We start from the raw sequence: 22605 nt of genomic DNA, 5'->3' as shown, positions 1-22605 counted from the left end.
CTGATTGTTTACTATTTAGGATGGCATTAAAAGAGCAATGATGGGTGGATAGATCAGAGGTGAAAGGAAAGCGAGCAGAGATTATGGAGTGGTGCTAGAGACGTGAAGTGGCGCGTAGGAAGAGAAAGACGGAGGACATTAACTCACAGAGATGCTCGCACAGAAGTGAGCCAGAGGTGAAGGAGCCGTGGTGGAGAGGCTGGGAGGGCGGTGGAGAAGGAAAAGATGGGCAAGCGGGGAAAAGAAAAAGAGGAGAGAGAAAGAGAAAGAAGGCTCAGAGGTACTGGTGAGTCAGATGTTGAGGAAAAGAGGACATGGAGTCATTTGTGGGAGGTCGGGCAGATTAGTTAGTGTGTTGATTTTGCCTGGATGTGTGCACACTAGTTAAATCTTTACAGCTTTTAGGAGATAACTTTCCATTTTCAACATCAAAGTGTGTGTACAGGTGTTTGGAGGACTTCTTTGCACAAGCAAAAATCAGTTTAGAGCCTCAATGACATGACTTAAATAATTTTCAGTTAACACATTAAAGCTGTTTGATTACCAGCTTCCTGCAGCCGCTCATCTTTCCTGCTTTCGGTTAGCAACTTGAGGGTTCATCAGTGACTTCTAGCATAAAAAACCTTATTCTTTAACTTAACTGCTGATGGTTGAGTTGCTTTATGTGCCAGCTTTTTAGCGGGAAATAGAAAGAATGCAACAAAAAGGCAATATTTCATCATCACCATCTCTTCCTCCGTCTACTTCTTCTGCTCCTGCTGCTGCCGCCTCAACTTTTGTTTCAGCTCTCTGTCAAGACTAAGTGACTCACAATGCTATGGGCTGCAAGGCTCAGCCTCCGATTGCTCGTTTCATGTGACACCTGCATTATTATGTAATCCTGAGGTTCAGTCTGGAACAGAGAAAAAAAAAAAATCTTAGTTTTAAAGCCGTTATTATTTCATTCAGTTCAACCAATGTTCAAACTGTGCTCATTCTTTGTGAGTGCGTGGAAAAACTGAGTGACTAATTGCAAAGTCAGGCATCCACAGAGGAGTTTTCACAGGGCTCCCCTTGACGCTTAATGGTGTGTTACGTGGTCAAAACGACTTTTGAAGAGGCTACTTAAGAGACTAGGGAAGGATTTTTTTTTTTTAAATATGTGAGACTTCAAAATTTCCCTCAGCACTCTAACAGCAATCTCTAAGTCTAATTTCCGACCGTAATGGAGAAAAAAAGAGGGGTAGACCGAGGAAAAGGAGGGAAGCAGTGGCGGAGGAGAGATGGGATTGAGCATTGAAGTGACAGGTTGTTGTCAGAGTAGCGAGACCCTGGAAGATAGATGAAGACAGGGTCAGCAACTCCCTGCTAATGTCACGAATGGTGACTAACTGTGTGTGGAGTGTGTGTGTGTGTGTGTGTGTGTGTGTGTGTGTGTGTGGAGTGTGTGTGTGTGTGGAGTGTGTGCTTGTGGGAAGACGGGGTCAGCAATTTATCCCCCAAGGCTGACTAGTTTAGAGTATGTGTGAATGAGTATGCAAGTACAAGGTCAGCAACTTCTATACTACTGAGGCTGACTGATACTGTTGGTGTGTGTGTGTGTGTGTGTGTGTGTGTGTGTGTGTGTGTGTGTGTGTGTGTGTGTGTGTGTGTGTGTGTGTGTGTGTGTGTGTGTGTGTGTGTGTGTGTGTGCGTGTGTGTGTGTGCGTGTGTTCGTATTTACTTCCCGTGTTTGGTGCGTTTGCAGGGATTTGCCCTAACTCTGCGAGTTCAAACTGTTCCTCCTTGTTTGTTTTTTTTGTCTGTCTGTTTTCCTTCACATCATATTAGCTCTGGTCCAACATAACAGCCGCTTGGCTTCCTTGTAATGGAAACATGTTGCTGTTGTATCCCCGCTGTCGACTGCTTGTTCTACACTCCCCAAATGTTTACTGATCAACACTGTATAGCTGTGTCGAATCTGCAGCAAAGTGCAGCTTTCACAGCTGGCTGCACACACTCGCAGTGGTGTGAACTGACTGGTACGCACAAGACACTTCATTATGGAGTCCATGATTTGCACAAAGGTACAGGGGATGCACCGATCGTCCGGTTTGTCTGCAGACATAGTGTTCACAGTGCAAAGAGAACGCCCCAAGTTTGAACGTATTATTGTGCACTTGCATCAAAAGATCCATGAGCAGCAGCAGCAGCAGCAGCAGCAAGGGACCTGGAAGATTCCTTTGCCCTGAGCTCCGCCTCTCAGGCAGCTCCTCCTCCATGGCTCAAAATGAAAAAAATAACCCCACTAAAATTCTAACACTTACATAAAAAGGGAAGTATTTATGTTTTTGAGGGCATGTGGGACTAAAGCCATGGGGCGCCCACCCCGACCACCAAGCCAACTCCAGTTACATTTTTTTAATCTATGCTATCATAACTGATTCTGAAGAGTTTTCTGTTGATCTTTCGGGGATGAGAGGCCTGCCGCTTGCTTTGCCTCGTGCTGTAAGAGTCGGTTTATAGCCTGTGTTGCTCTGGGAGATTCACGTCTTAAAGTCTGAATGGAAAACAACCCTTAAGTTCTGAAGTACACATTACAAATAGAGTACGAATGTGTTTCTACCGTCTGCTCTGTGGTCCAGAAAAAAAAAAAAAAAAAAAGAGGTTGCTATTGACTTCTCTACACCCCACATTTAAAATAAGAGGTGATTGTTTTTTTTTTTCTAAACTGGGCTCTTGAGGAGCTCAGGCCAGCTTCATCCACCTCAGCGTTATTACAGACCTTATTATTTTAACTTTATTACAATCGATGGCTGCAAGCGTGTCATTTTATTAACATCATAAATACAGGCTCTTTTTCAGACTGGCTTTTATGTAATGACCTGTATTTATGGCTGTTGTTTCGTTTTGATTTGTTTTTAATCTACCATAAAGCTACCTCTATTGAGTTCACTTAAAGTGAAGAAAGTCGTCGCTGTTAGCCGCCAGCCCTTAAGACGTTTCGCTAGCAGCTGTGGATTCATTTAAACTTTTATCATTTTCTACACGCTTCAATTAAAGGCACTTGAGCTGAGATGAAAAAACAGAAGGTGTTTTTATAGCCAATAGAAGTAATAAATGAGTAATTCAACGGCCTGCTGGGATTGAAGGGTTGACTAACAGCCTGATCTTTCTTCCCTGTCTCTGTGTACCTCCAGGATTTGGCCGTTCCACTCCACACGGGCCGAGTAGAACCAGTAGAGTCCAGTGAAGGACCTGCAGCTGCAGCAGCGGCGGAAATGGCTCCAGCAGCCATGTCCCTGCCTCCATCCTCGCTCACCTCTCACCCCCACTTCCGCCTCTCTTCATCCCTCTTCTTCTTCTCCTCCTGCTTTCTCCTCCTATCATGTCCTGGATCCGTCCGTGCAGGTGCGCCTGAGAGCAACTGCTCAGCTAGTGGAGACCCGTGTCAGGAAGGTGAGCAGACTGGCCTTTTTAATTGCATGAATGAAAGGAGGGATTACGATGAACACACAGGATTAATGTCTTACTATTAACCCTTCGGTACGTGTGGCTTATTGAAAAATTAAGTAATGACAGGGTTAAGAAGACTAATGTTTGGTAATCTGTGTAAACTATTAATATCACAGCGGTTTATCAAAGCTCAACAAAATGACGTTAAAGTTCATCTTTGACACACAGCAGATTTCTGCAGGCCATTTCTAGGAGACACTCAAACTTTCCTGCACTTTTTAACTGGCTCATTTACAGAACTTATTTATTAAGAGGCTTGCACAATGGGTTGAATGTAAGAACCAATAAGTAGTCATGTGCATTATGATTGATTGCTATGCCTGTGCCATAATGGAGGCCGTGGATGCATGAATGAATCAATGTCTTAACTGCATTTATATAGCTATAAGCGTCCCCATGGTTACTATCCTGTCGATATAATAGACAAATCTCTATTGGAGTGATGTTATTATCCATCCAGGATATATGGAGCCATTATACCATATACAAATAGACTGTAATAACTTCATATTCGGCCATTTGGGGGAATTATTCACATGGTGGGAGCACTTATCTTCCTTGAAAGCAGCTAAATCGCCATGTTATGCTATTCCTATGGTGACTATATAAACCACATCTCATTTTTCTACCCGATCACATCATCATGATAATGTAGCTAGCTGCTCAGTATCCATGGTTTACATCTCATATGGGACCATTTTGCGAGCGTATTCTCGGCTGCCCATCCCGGGGCTCTGCAAATGAAAGGACGGAAATTGATATGCCCGTTGCCAGGCGCCAAACGCACTGGTTTAAGTTAAACAATGTCAGCAGCATATTCATCACGCTACCACACCAGGGCGGCCAAAGCAATTAAAGGCGACAGTGTTTCATTGCCTCCGAGCGAAACTGGTTGAGTTATCGTCTGCCGGTGCCAACGTGCTGTCCCGAACCCAGAATGCATCGATCCATTTCATTAAGTTTGAGCAGGACAAATGGGACCGTATGGAAAATCTCCCACTTATTAAAACCTTTAATCAGGTTGTACTGCCAAATCATTTTTTTTTTTAAGAGACATTTTTGAGTGCTCCTTGTGATTCTTGTTTGATTTTCTGTTTTTCATTTGTTTCAGGAGTGGTGCTGCCCGTGTGGAACCCTCAGAACCCCTCCGTGGGGGACAAAGTGGCGAGGGCCATTGTGTACTTCGTAGCCCTCATCTACATGTTTCTGGGCATGAGCATTATAGCCGATCGTTTTATGTCATCTATAGAGGTAGGCAAGAAAGTTTTTCCACTTTTTTCATTTTTTCCCCCTGCGTTACCTCCTCACCGCCTCATTTCTTTCTTTCTTTTTCTTGTTTTTTGTTTGTTGTATCTTCTCTTTGGCTCTATACCTTCAATGCTTTTTTCCCCCTTTGGTTTCCACTTTCATGAAATTGTTGTTGCTCGTCGTCAACTCTCCATTTCTTTCCATACTCTCCTCCTCTCCTGTCCTTTCCAGGTCATAACTTCCCAGGAGAAGGAAATCACAATAAAGAGGCCGAATGGTGAGACCACCACGGCCACGGTCAGGATCTGGAATGAGACTGTTTCTAATCTCACTCTAATGGCCTTAGGTTCCAGTGCCCCTGAGATCCTGCTGTCTGTTATTGAGGTGAGTACAATACGAGCCTGGGTGGTTTCACATTAGATTAACTGATACAAAAAAAAAAAGAAGTAATGGGAACACGATAATCCGATTATCACCCCCTCCTTCTAGGTGTGTGGCCACAATTTCGAGGCCGGCTCTCTGGGCCCCAGCACAATCGTGGGCAGCGCTGCCTTCAACATGTTTGTCATCATCGCCCTGTGTGTGTATGTCGTTCCCGACGGCGAGACGCGCAAAATCAAACACCTTCGCGTGTTTTTCGTCACGGCGGCTTGGAGTATCTTCGCCTACATTTGGCTGTACCTGATTCTGAGCGTCTTCTCCCCTGGAGAGGTGGAGGTAAGGACGAACAGACTTTAAAGCTGGAAAAAAGGAGGAAGAGGAATTCAGGTTGAAAAAGGAGAGAACACATTGAAGGGGGATGTTAACTGTGACGCCTCTCTTCTTCTTCTTCTATAGGTATGGGAGGCGGTTCTGACCTTCCTCTTCTTCCCCCTCTGCGTGGTCCAGGCCTGGGTGGCCGACCGCCGCCTCCTCTTTTACAAATACGTCCGCAAGCGCTACCGTGCCGACAAGCATCGGGGCATCATCATCGAGACTGAGGGAGTGGCGGACGGCGGGCTAGGCGGTATCGACGGAGGAGGCGGAGGAGGAGCGCTCGGTCCGGGCGGTTTCACCAAGATGGACATGCTCGAGCTCGACGGGCAGATGGCGTTGAACTGTCACGGCGGGCTGGACGGAGGGTTGATGGAGGAGGGAGGAGCCAAGGATGAAGAGGATGAGGCCAGACGGGATATGGCGAGGACACTGAAGGACCTAAAGCAGAGGCACCCGGATAAAGACATGGAGCAACTGATTGAGATGGCTAACTATCAGGTTAGGAGGAGTCACATTATATTAGCTTTGTAACTTAAACAGTAGCATAGTGGAGTAGTATACTATAGTACAGAAAAGTATATATTCAGTGTAGTAAAGAAGGCTATAATATCTAGTATTTATTTATTTTAAGTGAGTCATGCTAAAAAGAAACAGCTGTTTGTTGAGTATGAACTGGAAGGTGATTAGCTTATATTAAGACTGAGCATTGTCAGCATTGTCTTAAGTTTGAAGCTCAATCAATCACACTCTGGTTGTTCAATAAAGTTTAAGAAAGAATTCACAGCTGTTTCGTAGAGAGAGAAAAAAAAAGCAGCTATCGCAGTGACCCACTGGATTTGCTGTGGCGCGTTTACTAAAATATAGCTAGCAACGCGATACTCCCTCTAAAGCCTGTATTGTCATATTTCTGTTTGTGCATGGTTAAAAAAAAAAAAAAAGAGCTTTAGAGGTGATAATGAGCTTATTTCTAGCGTTCAGAGAGAGGATTGTGTGTTCGATAGAGTTCCTCTGCTTTCATTTTTTATGCTAGCGTAAGCTAATCCCTTCCTCTGTACGTAACTCAAAGACATGAAAATGGTATTAACTTCTTAGCGGATGCTCTTTAAATAGAAAAAAATATATTTTTATCCCAAAAAAAAAGAATGAAATAAGGACTTTAATGTGTATTAGTTTGGTCATCCTTTGAAAAATAATCTCTACATTTGTATAAACATGACGCCTGTAAGCTGCTGCTCTCATATCGTTCACCTTGTTCGCTCTTCATCTTCTCTGTCTTGACTTTTGTTTCCTCTCAAACTTTAGTTCTTTTCTCAGCTTGTGAGTAAAAAAAAAAAAAAAAAAAAAAAGAAAGGCCTTTACATCTTACAAAATGATCGAGTGGAGAACGTAGCATCGTGCATCACATTTGGTATGCGTCTCCTCTTGAGGGTGACTTTGTGTTGGAGGTGACGCTGTGACAAATTTAGATGTGAACCAGGTGTCTTACGGGTGATAGCCGGCACGGCAGCAAACAGCTGTTACACAGAAAAGTTTTTGAAATGTTCAAAGAGTGACTTCTGAACCATATTGTTCTTCTAAACTTACTTAAAATGAACCTCCTTATTCATCAAACACAGCTATTATGCACACACACTGAATACAAACAAGTGAAGTGAAGTGTTGGCTCAGATGAACACACACACACACACACACACACACACACACACACACACACACACACACACACACACACACAGTAAAATATATTCTGAAGGGCAACCCTCATGTTATGTCATGTGCTGATGAACCAATAGTCTGCAGTGAGGATGCTGCCAGTCGGCTTCATTGACAGCACTGTAATGTGCAGCCCGCCTGCCATCCAAGTCATATTTTGCCCGGTAAGTTCCATGAATGTTACAAAAGTGAAACCCGAAACGTAATCCCTGACCTTGGTGGATGTAAGTCGACAAAAAATTCGCACTACAAGGTCCACTTGTGACCCGCTTTTTCTATGAGCCTTCAGCTTTTAGAGGTAGCTGTGTTCAAGCCGTGTCTTTGGGCTCTTTGGTCGAAGGCTCTTCCAAAAGCTTGCAAGTGGACCTTGAGTGAAGGTTTTTTGGGGAAGTTAGGTTGTTAATTGTTAGGGAGTGTTTATGAGCTATTGAAAGTACTGTAAGTGCTTTGTTTTCAAATTTAACTGAAGGTTAAATTTGGCTTTAGTTCAGTATTTGGTTGTCGTGGCCTCTCACAGAGACTAGATTCCCAGGTGTCCCTCCTGAAGAGAAAAGCGGTTAAGCATCAAACTGTTGAAGCCTCCCTTTCGCCGCCCCCCCTTCTTTCTTACCTTGTCTCCTCCTCGACACATTTCTTCTTCAATTTTTAATCTGATTTTTGAAAGCAGGGAAGGAAGCGTGTTTGGCAGTTCTCCCGGAGGTGCAATGGGCACGCTCCCAGATGTTTGTTTGCACTCAGGCCTCCACGTCCCCGCGGCTCCTCCCTTCAGCATCGTGCTGTAAATAAGAACGACAGATGCACTGGAGATTAAACTGCCCCCGGATAAATTAAGGGTCTTGAGTTGTAATGAACCATTAATTAAAAACTAAATAGTGGTCCTCTTGGAATTTGGACTTTTATTAAGTTAAGCCAAGTTTCTCTGGAGGAAAAAAAAAAACAGATTAAGTTTAAGTAAACAAACAATTACAGATTCCATCCCTCCGAAGAGGGAAAAAGCTGACTCACTTCCCACTTATGTGAATAAATCTCAGCATTCCCAGCTGCAAGGCCACTTTTAGTTTAACGATCGCTACAATATGTTGGCCAAATTATTTGTTTCTGTTTGGCAGATCATTGGTGTATTTCATTGCTTTTCTCAAAAACATTTCAGTAAAGTTAATCTTATAGATTGATCAAGCACATCAGATTTGTAGTTTAGAGTAGGAAAACCAACTACAATCTAAAGTGCTATGAAGATGTTCTTTCACATATTAAAAAAGGACCACAGTGGAATCACACTGAAACTGTCCTTAGACCAGAGTACTCAGAGACCGAGACAAGAATGAGACATTTAGGGATCGAGACCGAGTCAAGACCAAGACGATAAATATCAGTGAAAAAATCATCGTCTTGTGTGCAGCCGTCACTCACTTAGACTGTAACACAAGGGAGGTTGCTATGGGAATAAAAATCTAATTATAAATGAACTGAAGTTATTTGTTCTTTTAGAAAGAGGCGTTTCCCTTCTAATCACTTTAATTACTCGGGAAAATAGCTGAACAGTGGAGGTCTTGACCGGTCTAGATTTAAAATTAGGAGTACGCCCAGACTCCCAGAAACCCGAGACGAGACCGATTGAAAATGCTTTCTACTCCGAGACGGGACCAAAAAACTTCAAAAAGTGGTTCAAGATTGATTTTGAGTACTACAACACCACTCTCCTCCCAACGTTTCCTGTCTCTCTTCGGCTGTCCTGTCCAATAAAGACAAAAAAAATGGCCCTTAAAATTTAACTTAAAAAAAAAAAAAGCATCAATAGGAACAACTTACTAGAGCACGAACAAGGCTCTTAAAACACCTCAATTTAGGTTGTGGATAAATTAGACTTTTAATTGGTTGGTTTTTGTCACATAGGTCTTGATGCAGCAGCAGAAGAGCAGAGCCTTCTACCGTATCCAGGCAACCAGGATGATGATCGGAGCTGGAAACATCCTCAAGAAGCACGCTGCTGACCAGGCTCGCAAGGTGAGAAGTAGTTTCCCCTTTAAAACCGTCGCACCTGTTGCTCACAGCACAGAAAACACACTAGCCTCTGTAATGACACTTTTTTTTACCCCCCCCCCCCCCCATCCATTCTATCAGGTGGTGAGCAGCCATGAGACCCAGGCCCAAGAGGACGACCCTCACACCATCAGGATGGACTTTGAACCCCCTTTGTACCAGTGCTTTGAGAACTGTGGCTCCTTGAAGCTGACTGTTGCCAGACATGGCGGAGACCCCGGAGTTACTGTCAAGGTTAGCGTTCATGTTTTCATGTGTGTGTCGGGGATTAATGAAAGGCTCGAGGGTCGCTTAGAAGAGCTGTGTGTGTGTGTAGAGAAAGGTCTGAGTGAGTCTGAGGGAGGGAAGCCAAAAGATGTAGACAGGAGCAGACAAAATCGACTTTGAACTGATTTCAATCACAGTTCTGGCAGCTTTCCAGTTCTCGGTCTGATCTTTCCCATATAGCATGCTCTCACTCTTGAGGCTTTGAACATCCTTGTTTTTTCTTTTCTGGTCAGGGGCTTGTAAAATGACAGAAGGGAGATCTGGTAGACACAACAACACAACAGTTTCTTTTGATATATGTTTTTAGCTTTTACGCTCAGGCTGTAGCTCAAAGAAATAACATCGTTTTGCAGAGGCTCATTGGTCTTTGGCTTGACGCTGGCCTGATACTCTGAATAAGAGATTTTATTTCGAGTCTCAAACCGAGAGTCTGCGTCTGTCAGTGGAGCGCCCTGTCACAACAGGGGCTTCGCGTTTCTTCTTCTTGTGTACACATGAAACTACCATGCAACATCAGTGCTGTCTGACGGCATCGGCCTCAGCCTGCCGTCTACTGAAGGCGGATTTTGTCAAGTGAAGTGGCCTATTTAACCCACACAAAGGCTCGTCAAGGCCCGGTGTCTGAGCAGCACTTTAGAGACGTAAAGCTGATTATGTTGAGCAAAGAGGGCTTTCCACTTCTTGATGACACACTTGTAACAACACAATTGTTCTATTCTCAGTCCCTGACTGCAAACCTTTGTTAGCCTTTTATAATCCCTGAAAAACTTCCAAAAAGCACAAAGCAGTTAATTCCTGAAAAGGTTTGGCAACTTTAGCACCAAAGAGTCAATAAAAACCAGCTAACAAGAAGTCGTCTACATTTATGAGCCGGTCTGGAAACAAGGTGCAAATGCAACACATTATTTTACACTTGTTAGAAAATAATTATTACACATCCTGCAGATAAACGTAAGCGTACATCCAAAGTGGCTTTTTGTCCAAGTTTGACTTCTTTATCTTTGTCTCTTCAGCTGCTCAACGCTCCACTTCTTTTACAAGCTAAACCTGACTGTGTTTGCGTGTATGTGCATTTTACTGCTTTCCGTCAAATACGGTTGCCTGCTGCACATGAACAAATGGCTGATAACACTGTGACAGTGAACCAGAGTTTCCGATTTTAAAACCCAAAATAAAGAGCTAAATGCAAAAAAGACTGTAACGTGGGTAGAGTTGAAGCTGACGTCAGAGTCCAGTGATAATTCAGTTGGTGTGAAAGTATAAAGTAGAGAAAGTATACGCAAGAATGTTTGTGCTGACATGGCAATTTAAGCCATTTTTTATTTTTTTAACCTTAATTTAACCAAGTTGGTCCCATTGAGATTAAGAACTCGTTTTCCAATGTAGACCCAGCTAAGACAGTCAGCAGCACAAACACAAAGTTACACACAGAGACACAGAGGGAGACGAAGGGCAATTTACAAAAGACTCAATTTTGCTTAAAAAGAGAAACATCTTTTAATCAAATCTTGGAGTCAGCAGTTCAGGCAGTTAAACTAATAACATCGACATCATATAGGATCTGCTTCCAGGACTTTCATTTAAGATTTAAAAACATGCAAGGACACCAGCTCCTTGAGTTTCTTGAGTTGATTTTCATACATGCAAGCACATAGAAGAATTGACTTTAGACGACTTTAGGGTGTTTAAGGACACGTTCTTTATTTTTCTATTCATTTATAAAACTTTTTTTTTTCTGTTTTTTTTTTAATAACAGCAAGATATTTATATTCTCATGAAACTCTAATGTCTATTTGTAAATATTAAAAGCGGCATCTGAGCGATTGTGAAGCATCGGTATTCAGGAGTCCCGGCGACGTGAGCCTCTGTGATGGATGCATTGAAAAGTAAATTTAGAGCTGTGTCACTCATGAACATTTCATCGAGAGTTATAAATAGAGCTGAGCTCAGAATAAAGCTACAATAGCACCACCAACACTTGAGTCACAGATCCAGCTCTGCCTACAAAACAGCAGCGGATTATTTAGAAATACAGATTTTTATTTTTTTTCTCTCTTTCATAGCAGCTGAACGAGTTTGCTTTAAGGAAACAAAGGTGATTATGTTAGCTGCCTTTGAACAGGACGGATAGTGTTAATAAACAGGCCAGATGGAGAGAGAAGAGAGGAGGAGGAGGAGAAGAAGAAGAGGAGGAAGTTTTGTTGTACTATCTTCAAAGTCTTTATTATCAGACTGTATCTGACCACAGGGCTCAGTTTAATGAAGCTGTTTCTCTTGTTTTCTCTCACCCTCTGTTCTCTTCTCCCCAAATGCCTCTCCTCCATCTTTATTCTCTCTCTCTCTCTCTGCGTTCTCTATTCTTCCTCTCCCTTTGTGCTTATCTACCCTTTTCGTATATCTGTTCCCTTTCTGTTTCATCTTTGACGGCTCTCTTCGCTCCCTCTCTCCCTCGTCTCACCCCACTTCTCTGTGCTCATATCTCTCCCCCCCCCCCCCCCCCCCTCCCCCAGGTGGATTATCGCACAGAGGACGGTACAGCGAACGCAGGTTCGGATTATGAGTTTGCCGAGGGAACGCTGGTTTTTAAGCCCGGAGAGACCCTCAAAGGTAAAAAATGACAGTGACAGTTACAATTCATGACACATTTTTCAAAATGAGTGTCATTGAGGAAGTAGAGGTCTTCCAGTTACACCCCCCCCCCCCCCTCTTCTCCCCCGCAGCTTCAACATCAACTTGCATAAATATTGGTGCTGTGAGTCTGTAACAAAATCTTAAATTACAATAAATGCGTTCCTTCCGTCAGAGATCACGGTCGGCGTGATTGACGACGACATCTTTGAGGAGGATGAGTATTTCTACGTCCACCTCAGTAACCCTCGGGTGGTCGGCTATCCGGAAATTGGCACCGCCCCATCGGATGCCAGCGTCACCCCGAAGGCGGTGCTGGGTGACAACCACACAGCGACCGTGACCATCTACGATGACGACCACGCAGGTAACAGGAACTCCAGAGACGAAAACAATGCAACTGAAATGTTTTACCTTAATTCATCCATGGCCTATAAGAACGAGTCAAAGATGTAGAGTTTGACGCAAACATTGAAACAACGCTTTAAAGGCAACGCTAGATTCCACTTTCTCATGTTGGCATTCACGCTAAGACGCTCAATCAGGCGTTAAAGCTTAATTGATTTGAATGCTTCCACCACCTAGGAGTGAACCCAACTCATTAGTTACAAGTTGAATCATTCTTGTGTCGTTCAGTACTAAGCCTTGACTGTTTCCACACTTCAGCATCACACAAAACCATCAGATTATCTCAGTCTTGAGATTGATGATGTGAACATTTCCAGCCGTCACTTTCTCAGTGTTTGAAGGCAGAACATATTAATATGACAAAAATCATCTTTGTTGATATTTATTGTGGAGTCACGACTTCCTAAAAAAAAAGAAAGTGAAGTCAAACTCCCTCTTCATTGGTTGTTCTCGACTCTGTGTTCACATGGAAGGGGCGGAGCTTCCTTCAGTGAATGGGGGTTGTTCTTGACCTTTGTTATTATTGATCGCCTTTTAAGGGGGTGTAGCCTTATTTATTGCCACCTTCTGTGCACGATGCAAGGTGATTCTGTCATATATTTAACGACATGGATCTGATAGAAAACGTGTGCATCCTGCCAGCTTCATGCTGCAGAGTCCCAGGGTGACCCGGAAAAAAAAAAAAAAACAATCATGAGAAGCCTGAAAGAGATCCAGCGGCCTTAATGTTGTTCAGTAACAAGAGTTTGATAACATCCACAGAGAGTTAAAGGGATGGAGGCTGAGTGGGCGTTTACCTAATGCTAATTATCTTTCATCTGGAGAGAGTGGGTGGTTATCTATTATCCCTTTCACTGTATACACGGCACACCTTAGAGAGAGAGAGCGAGAGCGTAGGTGTTCATCAACCATCATTTACATCTCTAGTTTTCATAAGACTGTTTTTTGTTTTTAATACATCTTCTTCCTTCTTTCTTTCTTTCTTTCTTTCCTCCTCCTTCCTACCTTGCTTCCTTCCTTATTTTCTTCTGTTTCCTTCTTCTTTCTTTCTTTCCTCCTCATTCCTTCCTTGCTTCCTTCCTTCTTTTCTTCTATTTCCTCCTTCTTTCTTTCTTTCTTTCTTTCCTCCTCATTCCTTCCTTGCTTCCTTCCTTCTTTATTTCTATTTCCTCCTTCTTTCTTTCTTTCTTTCTTTCCTCCTCCTTCCTTCCTTCCTTCCTTTCTTCTTTCTTTCAATTTTCTCCTTCTTTCTTTCTTTCTTTCCTTCTTTCTTCCTCGCTTTCTTCCTTCTTTCTTTTTTCCTCCTTCTTCCTTCCTTCCGCCTCTTTCTTTCTTTCCTTCAATTTCCCCCTTCCTTCCTTCCTTCCTTCTTCCTTTCTTTCTTTCTGTCTTTCCTTCCTTCCTTCCTCTTTCTTTCTTTCTTTCCTTCAATTTCTTCCTTTCTTCCTTCTTTCTTTCTTTATGTCTTTCTTTCTGTCTTTCTTTCCTTCCTTCCTTCCTTCCTTCCATCCTCTTTCTTTCTGTCTTTCCTTCCTTCCTTCCTTCCTTCCTTCTGTCCTCTTTCTTTCTGTCTGTCTTTCTTTCCTTCCTTCCGTCCTCTTTCTTTCTTTCTTTCTTTATGTCTTTCCTTCCTTCCTTCCTTCTTCCTTCCTTCCTTCCGTCCTTCCTCTTTCTTTCTTTCTTTCTTTCTTTATGTCTTTCCTTCCTTCCTTCCTTCTTCCTTCCTTCCTTCCGTCCTTCCTCTTTCTTTCTTTCGTTCTTTATGTCTTTCTTTCTTTCCTTCCTTCCTTCCTTCCTTCCTTCTTCCTTCCTTCCGTCCGTCCTCTTTCTTTCTTTCTTTATGTCTTTCCTTCCTTCCTTCCTTCCTTCTTCCTTCCTTCCTTCCTTCCTTCCTTCCGTCCTCTTTCTTTCTCTCCCAGGTATCTTCACCTTTGAGACTGCCAGTCAGAGGGTGAGTGAGAGCGTAGGCGTGATGGAGGTGAAGGTGCTGAGGACGTCGGGCGCTCGCGGCCTTGTAGCTGTCCCTTACAGAACTGTGGACGGCACTGCCAGAGGAGGCGATGACTACGAACTGGCCGCTGGCAAGCTTGAGTTTCAGAATGACGAGACCATGTAAGTACAGACATGTTGTAACTGTTATATCACCACACTTAGAAAACTTTCGCCTTCATCAAAACCCAAAGCACTTTTTTGAAGCTTTACTTTTGACACAATGTGGTTTCTAATACACGGACACTACAACAGTCTCGTCCACTACAGGTGAGTGACACATCGTTTGATTACCAGCGACACGTTGCAGTTTCCTTTCAGAGTGACTGACTCACTCAGAACTGCTGTTCAGGTTAATTAGGTGTTAACATTCAGCCACTGTATAAATAGCTCTATTAGGTAGATAACAGTGTAATATTGCTTCTCTTCAAGGTAGGCTACTCTGCATTATTATGCTTGCACACACATATGCTCGCACACACACTTGCTCTGGCGTCCTTGGGCACATGCATTTTTAATATGCTGATGTTAGCGGTGTTAAATTGACCAATACATAAAGCGGTTGGGAATGCAGTTTCCTCAGTGCCTCTTGGGGCCTATAAACCAAGGCCTCTGTGTATGTGTGTGTGTGTGTGTGTGTGTGTGTGTGTGTGTGAGAGTGTGTGTGGTGTTCAAGTAAATCTGTGAAAAGACCAGTTTTCAAAGTGAGGAAAATTTAGCTTCCTTCATTTTCTTCCAAGTGCTTGATTGTCCAAGGTCAGTAATATTAATCAGGGCTTAAGTATTACAGAATAGGGCTAGTTAATGCTCTTATGCTAATGAGAATAGTTTGATTAACTATGAGTGTGAGTGTGGTTGTGGATTCAAAAGCTGTTTGTCTGTGGCCTGCCCATCGATAAAGACCGGGAAGATGGAGTGTGTGTCCACCTGTGTGTTTGTGCTCATGAACTTCTATCCCTGCACTGCAGTTGAAAACCTTGGGAGTGAGGCCATTTCTCGCTCGAAGATCCGTCTGAGGGTCAAGACGTCGACGTTGAGCCAAGGGAGGGAGGGTGGGTGGGCGCTTCCGAAGAGGGTGCTCATAAGTACAAGGTGACAAATGTATGTGTGCAGGAGCAGAATTAAGAAAAGAAGAAGCTTGTTACCAGCAGCGGTTAAGTCTGAGTGTCACTATAAGGGCAGAGTATGAATTCATGTGTGTGTGCTCATGGAAAATGAATAGTTTGAATAGGTGTAGGTCCTTCCTTTGTAAATAGACGCGACTTTCACCTTCAGAAAACAGTGCGCCTTCGATCTCTACGGCCAGACACACGCTGTACGCTTGTGTAAGTGTTGTGGTGGAATGTCGACTCGCGCTGACAAAAGGGACCGACCTGAGTGAGTTTAAAGTCGGGACGGAGGATTGACAGCTTCCTTTGAAAAACTCCCACAGACAGAAGTTGAAGTCAGATTTATCTATGTGCATTTCAGTCGCCTTGTAGCGCACTGTCAAACAACGCTCTCGCACGCGCACACGCACACACACACACACACACTCGTCATCGCTAACATAAAGCAGCAAAACTAGCCAGGCCAAATCATTACACATTTTCCCCTTGCAGCTGGTGTCTGCAGCTATTTCCTGCCAATGTTTCCCCTCACTCATATCTTTTATGATAGGAGAGGGAAGACACCATCATGCAAGGCATGCCGGCCAGCTGTTGCCATGGTGCTTTCAGATGCTGTCTGCAATTTTGCGCCGGTGCAATTAGGAAGAAAAAAAAAAAGAAAAAAAAAGCTGAAGTTGGGAAATCGTCCCAACTTCAAAATCAGTAATGTGACTTGAAAAATCAAGTCAGAAACATCCAGGGTGTATGCCTGTCCAGAGACGTGAGTGTTTATTCTCAAATACATCTTTAGATTTATTGCAGTCAGTCCTTTTCTATATACATGATGTCAGAGACGCTTTGCCATCACAGTTGATCCAATACTGTTAGGCTACATCAGTGTGTGTTGCTCTCTTTGGAGACGATGGACCAACCAGAAAACCTTTGAGAAATAATTTTCAAAAATAGGTTGCGCCATCCCATTATATTCCTCCCTTGTTATTTTATTCCTCTTCATTTCTCGTCTCTTTTTGCCGCGACTTCTTGTTTTCTCTCCTCTTTTCATCGTTACGCCTTTGAGCCCCGTGTCAAAAAAAAAAAAAACGTCCGTTTCTCCACCGAAATGTAAATCAGCTTTTATCCACCGCACCTTTTTGTGACTCCCCTCCTTCCTTCGCCCTCGTTTTATGTCTGAATTTTGTCTCTTTATCATCCTTGGATTTGCTCAGTAAAGCTTTTTAATTCCTTTCTTTATCTTTAATTTTCTTTCTCTCTCTCTCTCACTTTCTTTGTCAGATATCTCTTACACCTCCCTCCCTGTTTTTGTGTCTGGTATATTTTTAGATTTCTTTCACACAGGGTGGTTTTTGTGATCCCCCCCCCCTGCCTTTTCTCCTCCTCCGTTCAGCTTCTCCTTTAACCTCATCTCTCTATCATGTTCATGCCTCTTTCTCTCCCTCCCTTTCTACCTGCCCCTGCTCTTCTCTTCTCTTCTCTTCTCTCATCTCATTTGCATCTTCCATCTTTCTGCCTTTCACCTTTGCTTTTTTTTAACCCTGTCACCTTTATCTCCCCCCCCCCCCTCCACTGTCTGTTAACTCCTCTGTTCCTCCCTCTCTCCCTTGTTGCTTCACCTCCTTGCTCCTTTATTTTTCCTCTCTCTCTCATCTTCTCTATCCATCCATCTCTGTCTGACCCTTTACTCAGAGAAGAGGGACTAACTGCCAAGGCAATTTAGCCCGATCACAACCCGGTCATAACTCAGCATCACATCACCCTCCATTCTTCCTTTTTCCTCCTAGGGCACCTTTTTTTTTTTTTTTTCAACCTACGTAATAGTTTTGTTTACCCATTTTGTCTGTTTTCTGCGTTCAAGCACCCTCCATTTATCTGTCACTTTCCGTGTTTATCCTGTCTGTGGGAATGAGCTTTCTAAAAACGTCGAGGAAAACACTGAATTTTCGGAAAAAGTAAGAGCATGGACAGGGCTACGGGTGGGTGTTGGATGAGAAATCGGTTGAGCACAGTGCTGCTTTAAATTCTTGGGGTGGAAATCTAAAAGGCTCTGGAGCTGAACTGACAAGAGGAGAGGAAAAGGAAGTGAAAGGGGAAGAAAAGGGGGGGGGTCTTGAGTTCAATTTCATGAGCTTCAATCCATAAAAGATGATATGATAGCACATTGATCGAGTCAGCTCCCCGTTTTCTCTTACTTCCTGCCATTAGAGGTCAGGTTTCAGCCGGATGTGTCTTGCTTATTTAAGAGACTTTAAAGATACCTTATTAAATGAACTGCCAGCTCACAGCGCTGCTTAATGTGAAGCGTGCCTCTGAAGGCCCTGTGATGAGACAGAACCCTTAATGATTTCATAGTGGCGTCGCCATGGTTATCTCAGCTGCAGCTTGACATTTGTTGTAGGCAAAAAAAAAAAAAAAACACGTTTTAAAAACTTGTGACCAACCAGACAACAACTAGGAATAAAGAAGTCTCAAAAGATACCTCAGGATGCTAACAAAAAGAACAGGTCTGGACAGTCCTTGATGTTCAACGAGAGACTGAACGTGAATCCACAATCAGCAACCACTGTGACAGCATTTTCGCTTCCCTCCCTTAGCATTACGTCAGATGAAAACTGGTCACTGTGTGAATGCAGTTAATTATTCAGGAATCATAACAGAAGATGCTATCATATTAAATTATAGCATACCTATAGGGCTCAGAATTCCTTCAGCTTGATCCATACTTGTGACTAAAAAGTGAGATATCTCATATTGGCTCTGCCTCTTTGCATTTCTCAGCTCGGTCTCGTCTTCATGAGAGTGCAACCTGAAGCTACCACGGTACACTCTGACAGTTTGACACTCGTATCTGACGACGTTTCCAAAGCAAGAGACCTCCTCGCATATCTTAAAAATCGAATGGAAAAACAGTGCCGCAGACACAGATATCAGAGAGTATTCATAACACCGTGGTGGAGATTTATGTCCTCAGTGCGAATAAGCGGTGGTTTCGCAGTCGGTGTTTAACGTGGATGGAAAAGCAGATGGAGTCAGACATGTCGAGCTGAAGAGTGAACGGTTGCGGGGGGGGGGGGGGGGGGGGGGAAGATAAAGGAGGATGTCTTTGTGTCATGACTTAATTATGAACTGGGGAGAGACGTGCTGGAGTCATGGACTGAAAGAATGACTTGGATGTGCCAGTTTTCTTACACACGAGTGGATTTATTCTGAGTCGCTCTGTACGGACACACACACACACACACACACACACACACACACACACACACACACACACACACACACACACACACATACAGCAAATTGAAACAATGCTTTTTTCTGTATGAAGAAATTCCTTCCGTACCTTTGAGTCATTGAATATTTCTCTTATTAATGCCTCTCCTGCCTCTGTCTCCGTCAGCCTGTCTGCCTTCCTACCTTCTCTCTCTTTTGTTGTTCTATTTGTTAATCATGAGCGCATTACAGCATAAAGTCATAGGCTAAATGAACAGTGTGTGTGTGTGTGTGTGTGTGTGTGTGTGTGTGTGTGTGTCCAAGAGGGAGGGAGGAAAGAGAAAGTGAGAGACAAAGGGGCTCAGCACGGCCAGTTTATTCTTAGCCTTCCTCTGACCTGCAACTCAGTACAAAGAGTCAAAGCCAAGACACAGACGTTCGTGTGTGTGTGCGTGTGTGTGTGCGTGTGTGTGTGTGCGTGTGTGTGTGTGAGAGTGAATGTGTGTGAGGTCCTCTCCCCTGGCTGCTCATTATAAATTTCTAACAGGTGTCGCCACCTAACTGTGCAGACGCCTGTTCAATTACTGCCTTGCCCTGTGTGTGTGTGTGTGTGTGTGTGTGTGTGTGTGTGTGTGTGTGTGTGGCTTCATTTACATAGGGAAACAGTTTTAGAGTACTAATACCTTCAGTATGTCACCTTGTGACTGAGGCTGCACTGTTGTATAAAATATCTTACATCGAATTACATTTTCCTTCACCTCACATACGTTTGTTATTGTTGTTTTTATTGTCGCTTCATCTGCCGATCTGTCCGTTCCACAAAGTATTCTCGCAACAATGACGACCATGGAGGATTCCCCGGTTGGGTTTTAGACCAACAAAGACAGAAGAGGACTACTTGTGTTGAGTCAGGGACTTTACCTAATGACAGTGTCTCTGACAGAATTGATCAGGTGAAGCTTCCAAGCGTTAGCTCCACATATTTGAGTAAACATTGTGAATATTGCAACATGTTAGATTACATGTTGGTGTTGCTGGAGAGATCCTAAAGGGCAGCCGCTGGTGTTATAAAGTGAAGCCAATGTGGGTTATCAGGCTGACCAGAAGTTAGTTTGGAATTAGAATTTCCAATATGAGTTTCTCTTCATGAACCAGACGATGACGTCACTGTGACTATGTCCATGTTTCATACAGCCTGTGATTGTATCGGCTGTAAATTGAATTTGTGTTAGCCTTATCTATGATTGCGTCACTGACTGGCCAGTCTCGGTTTCGGGGAAGGCCAATCTTTTTTGTTTCAGGAAGATAAGAGGAAAAAGTCACACCAGCCTCGAAGCTGGTCAGAATACAGCTATCAGACCCGAGCACATTATGCTAACTTGTGAAGAAATGAAAATACAGATCTACCAAGTCAGCCCTAACCTATCGACAGACATGAGTTGTTTTGGCAAAGTTTTTAATACATTTGTGTCAAAAAACAAAAAAGACAGCATGTTGTTTTGTTTTGAACCGCGGCAGAGTGATCACTGAAAACACCCCCTGAAGTGCACCAGCAGATTTACCACTTTGCAATATTGAGCTTTCCTTTTCTTTTCTTTTTTAAATCCCAGCATGCTGCCATGTAGCTTTTTTTTTTGTGTTAATGAAGCCCAAACACAAGTTCTTAGTGTTTTTGACAAAGCTGTCAGAAGAGCTGTGATCATGCATTAGCTGCTGGTGAAGGAGAAGTCGACTCACGACACATTCTCCCTTCAGCGATGTTTCTTGGAATCAACAGAAACCGACGGAGGAAATTGAGACCCTGAAAGTGTGAGTTGTGTGTGTGCGTGTGTGTGTGTGTGCATGTGGGTGGATGCTTGCCTGTGTCGAAGAGCTTGTAGGGTGTTTGATATTTGCAACCTGTTTCTCCGTCTGTCACCAAAGTAGGGTGACTAACCCAAAGCTGGTCTCAAAATAAAACATCCCTTGAACTGCAGAATCGACTCGATCTGCACGCTTTCTGTGTGTGTACTGTGTTGTGCTGTATGTGTGTGTACTGTGTTGTGCTTCATGTGTGTGTACTGTGTTGTGCTTTATGTGTGTGTACTGTGTTGTGCTTTCTGTGTGTGTACTGTGTTGTGCTGTATGTGTGTGTACTGTGTTGTGCTGTATGTGTGTGTACTGTGTTATGCTTTATGTGTGCATACAGTACATACAGATGCATTCAAGGGTTGCATTCATGTTTCCTTGTTTGTTGCTGCAGGTGCACGTGAATGTGGGTTAACAGTTCACTGAAATTAATCAGAATCATGCTTTTCCCCTTCTAACAAGCATAATTTCTTGTTTTTCTCTCAGCCGAACACACACATGCACGCACACACACACACACACACACACACACACACCAGCATATTAAGCATTCAAACAATCAGCATGTCTGCACACTGGGCCCCTCCCCGCTTCAGCACTCTGTTTAATAAACTGTTTATCATCGTATTGAGATTGAACCGGCTTCCCAGAGAAGATTGGATTTTTTTTATTCCTCAGTGTCAGTGTGTTGAATTTCTAGGATGTTGTTATTTATCAGATTTTCCTGACACCGCAACAACACGGTTTACCTGTCTAATCACGGTTAATGGTCAAATGAGGAACACGTGACGCTTAAATATAATGAGGCTGATTGGTGCGTGTGACGTTGAAATTGTCATGCGGGGAGTTTGTCACAAACCCAGCATGCACCTTGGCAGGTATGTATGCATACCGCTCCCTGTTAGGAATAGAGATGCAGCAGTGTTATAACATTTACAGCCAAAAATCTGTGAAAAATCCTAAAAGACAAACATCATGTTATCAGGGATGCCTCGTTGAAGCCGGTTGTGAGACATTCGTTTTCCGCTATCTGTTCATCTACTGAATTACTCCATGAAAACACATGAATATCAGCGCAATTCTACAGCAACTTAAAAGCAGCATAGAAAGTTCCTTACTGTCTGAAATGAAAATGTATGCTCTGTGTATACCATTGTACTGTAGAGAAATATAATTGTGCATTTGATGACAGTTTTCATCGGCAGCTGCTGCATTCTCTGATGTCTTCTTTTCTACAAGCCCCGCATCCCCCCAGGTTCAAACAGGAGCCTGCGAATGGGCAGATAATACTTTGAACCCCCGCTCCACCTCTGATTCCTCAGCCTCCTCCCAATTCCCCCTTTTTCTTGATGTTCGACTGAAGAACATCAGCATTCCTCTGTCTCTATACGGATGACAGGGTTCTCTGTTGTTGTTGTTTTTTTTTTTTTTTTTTAATTCTTTCCTTGTTTGCTGCTTTGAAACGTTTGATCCCTCCCCGCTGTAAGCTCAACAAAGACGAGAGAGAGAGAGAGAGAGAGAGAGCAGAAACAAACGGAAAAAGAACGATAAAGGGAGAAATTATGAAAGTTGAAAAGGAAGCTTTGTTTGTGTTTTTTTGATTTGTTGTTTTCGTCTCAGGATTTGTTTTTTTTTCTGCTGTCATGCTCTGTAAATTGAGTTCCTAAGAACCGTATCCTATTATTTCTCTCTTTCTTTTGTTCTTTCATTAAATTCATCTCTTTTTTTTTTCATTTGTTGCCAGATCAAATGAGTGTGTTCATTTGTAAAAAAAAAAAAAAAAAAAAATCAAGATCACAGAGTCAGAACACTTATTGAATAAAAAAGTCACAGTGTTGACTGGCAGAGAGAAAGATGGAGGGCAGAAAGATGATGACGACGAGATGAATGAGGGCGTCAGAAAGCAAAGATAAGGAAG

General features: G+C 43.2%; 1 protein-coding gene and 1 long non-coding RNA gene across 4 annotated transcripts in view; both read left to right on the top strand.

Moving 5' to 3' along the window:
• The window catches only part of LOC132958992 (uncharacterized), a 195624-nt gene that overhangs the window by 44716 nt on the left and 128303 nt on the right, over positions 1-22605 (top strand). The gene's annotated exons all lie outside the window — the stretch shown is intronic.
• Positions 1-22605, top strand: part of slc8a4b (solute carrier family 8 member 4b) — a 97557-nt gene that overhangs the window by 44605 nt on the left and 30347 nt on the right. For all 3 annotated transcript variants that reach the window (XM_061032069.1, XM_061032068.1, XM_061032070.1), the window contains 10 exons: positions 3159-3417; positions 4586-4725; positions 4954-5106; positions 5212-5439; positions 5560-5976; positions 9085-9195; positions 9313-9465; positions 12009-12105; positions 12302-12493; positions 14454-14646. In XM_061032069.1, coding sequence (XP_060888052.1) covers positions 3159-3417; positions 4586-4725; positions 4954-5106; positions 5212-5439; positions 5560-5976; positions 9085-9195; positions 9313-9465; positions 12009-12105; positions 12302-12493; positions 14454-14646 — 1943 coding nt within the window. The remainder of the gene's footprint in view (positions 1-3158; positions 3418-4585; positions 4726-4953; positions 5107-5211; positions 5440-5559; positions 5977-9084; positions 9196-9312; positions 9466-12008; positions 12106-12301; positions 12494-14453; positions 14647-22605) is intronic.

The sequence above is a fragment of the Labrus mixtus genome, chromosome 23, assembly GCF_963584025.1.
Source record: "Labrus mixtus chromosome 23, fLabMix1.1, whole genome shotgun sequence".
Classification (NCBI taxonomy): domain Eukaryota; kingdom Metazoa; phylum Chordata; class Actinopteri; order Labriformes; family Labridae; genus Labrus; species Labrus mixtus.
This window is presented reverse-complemented; position numbering and strand designations above follow the sequence as displayed.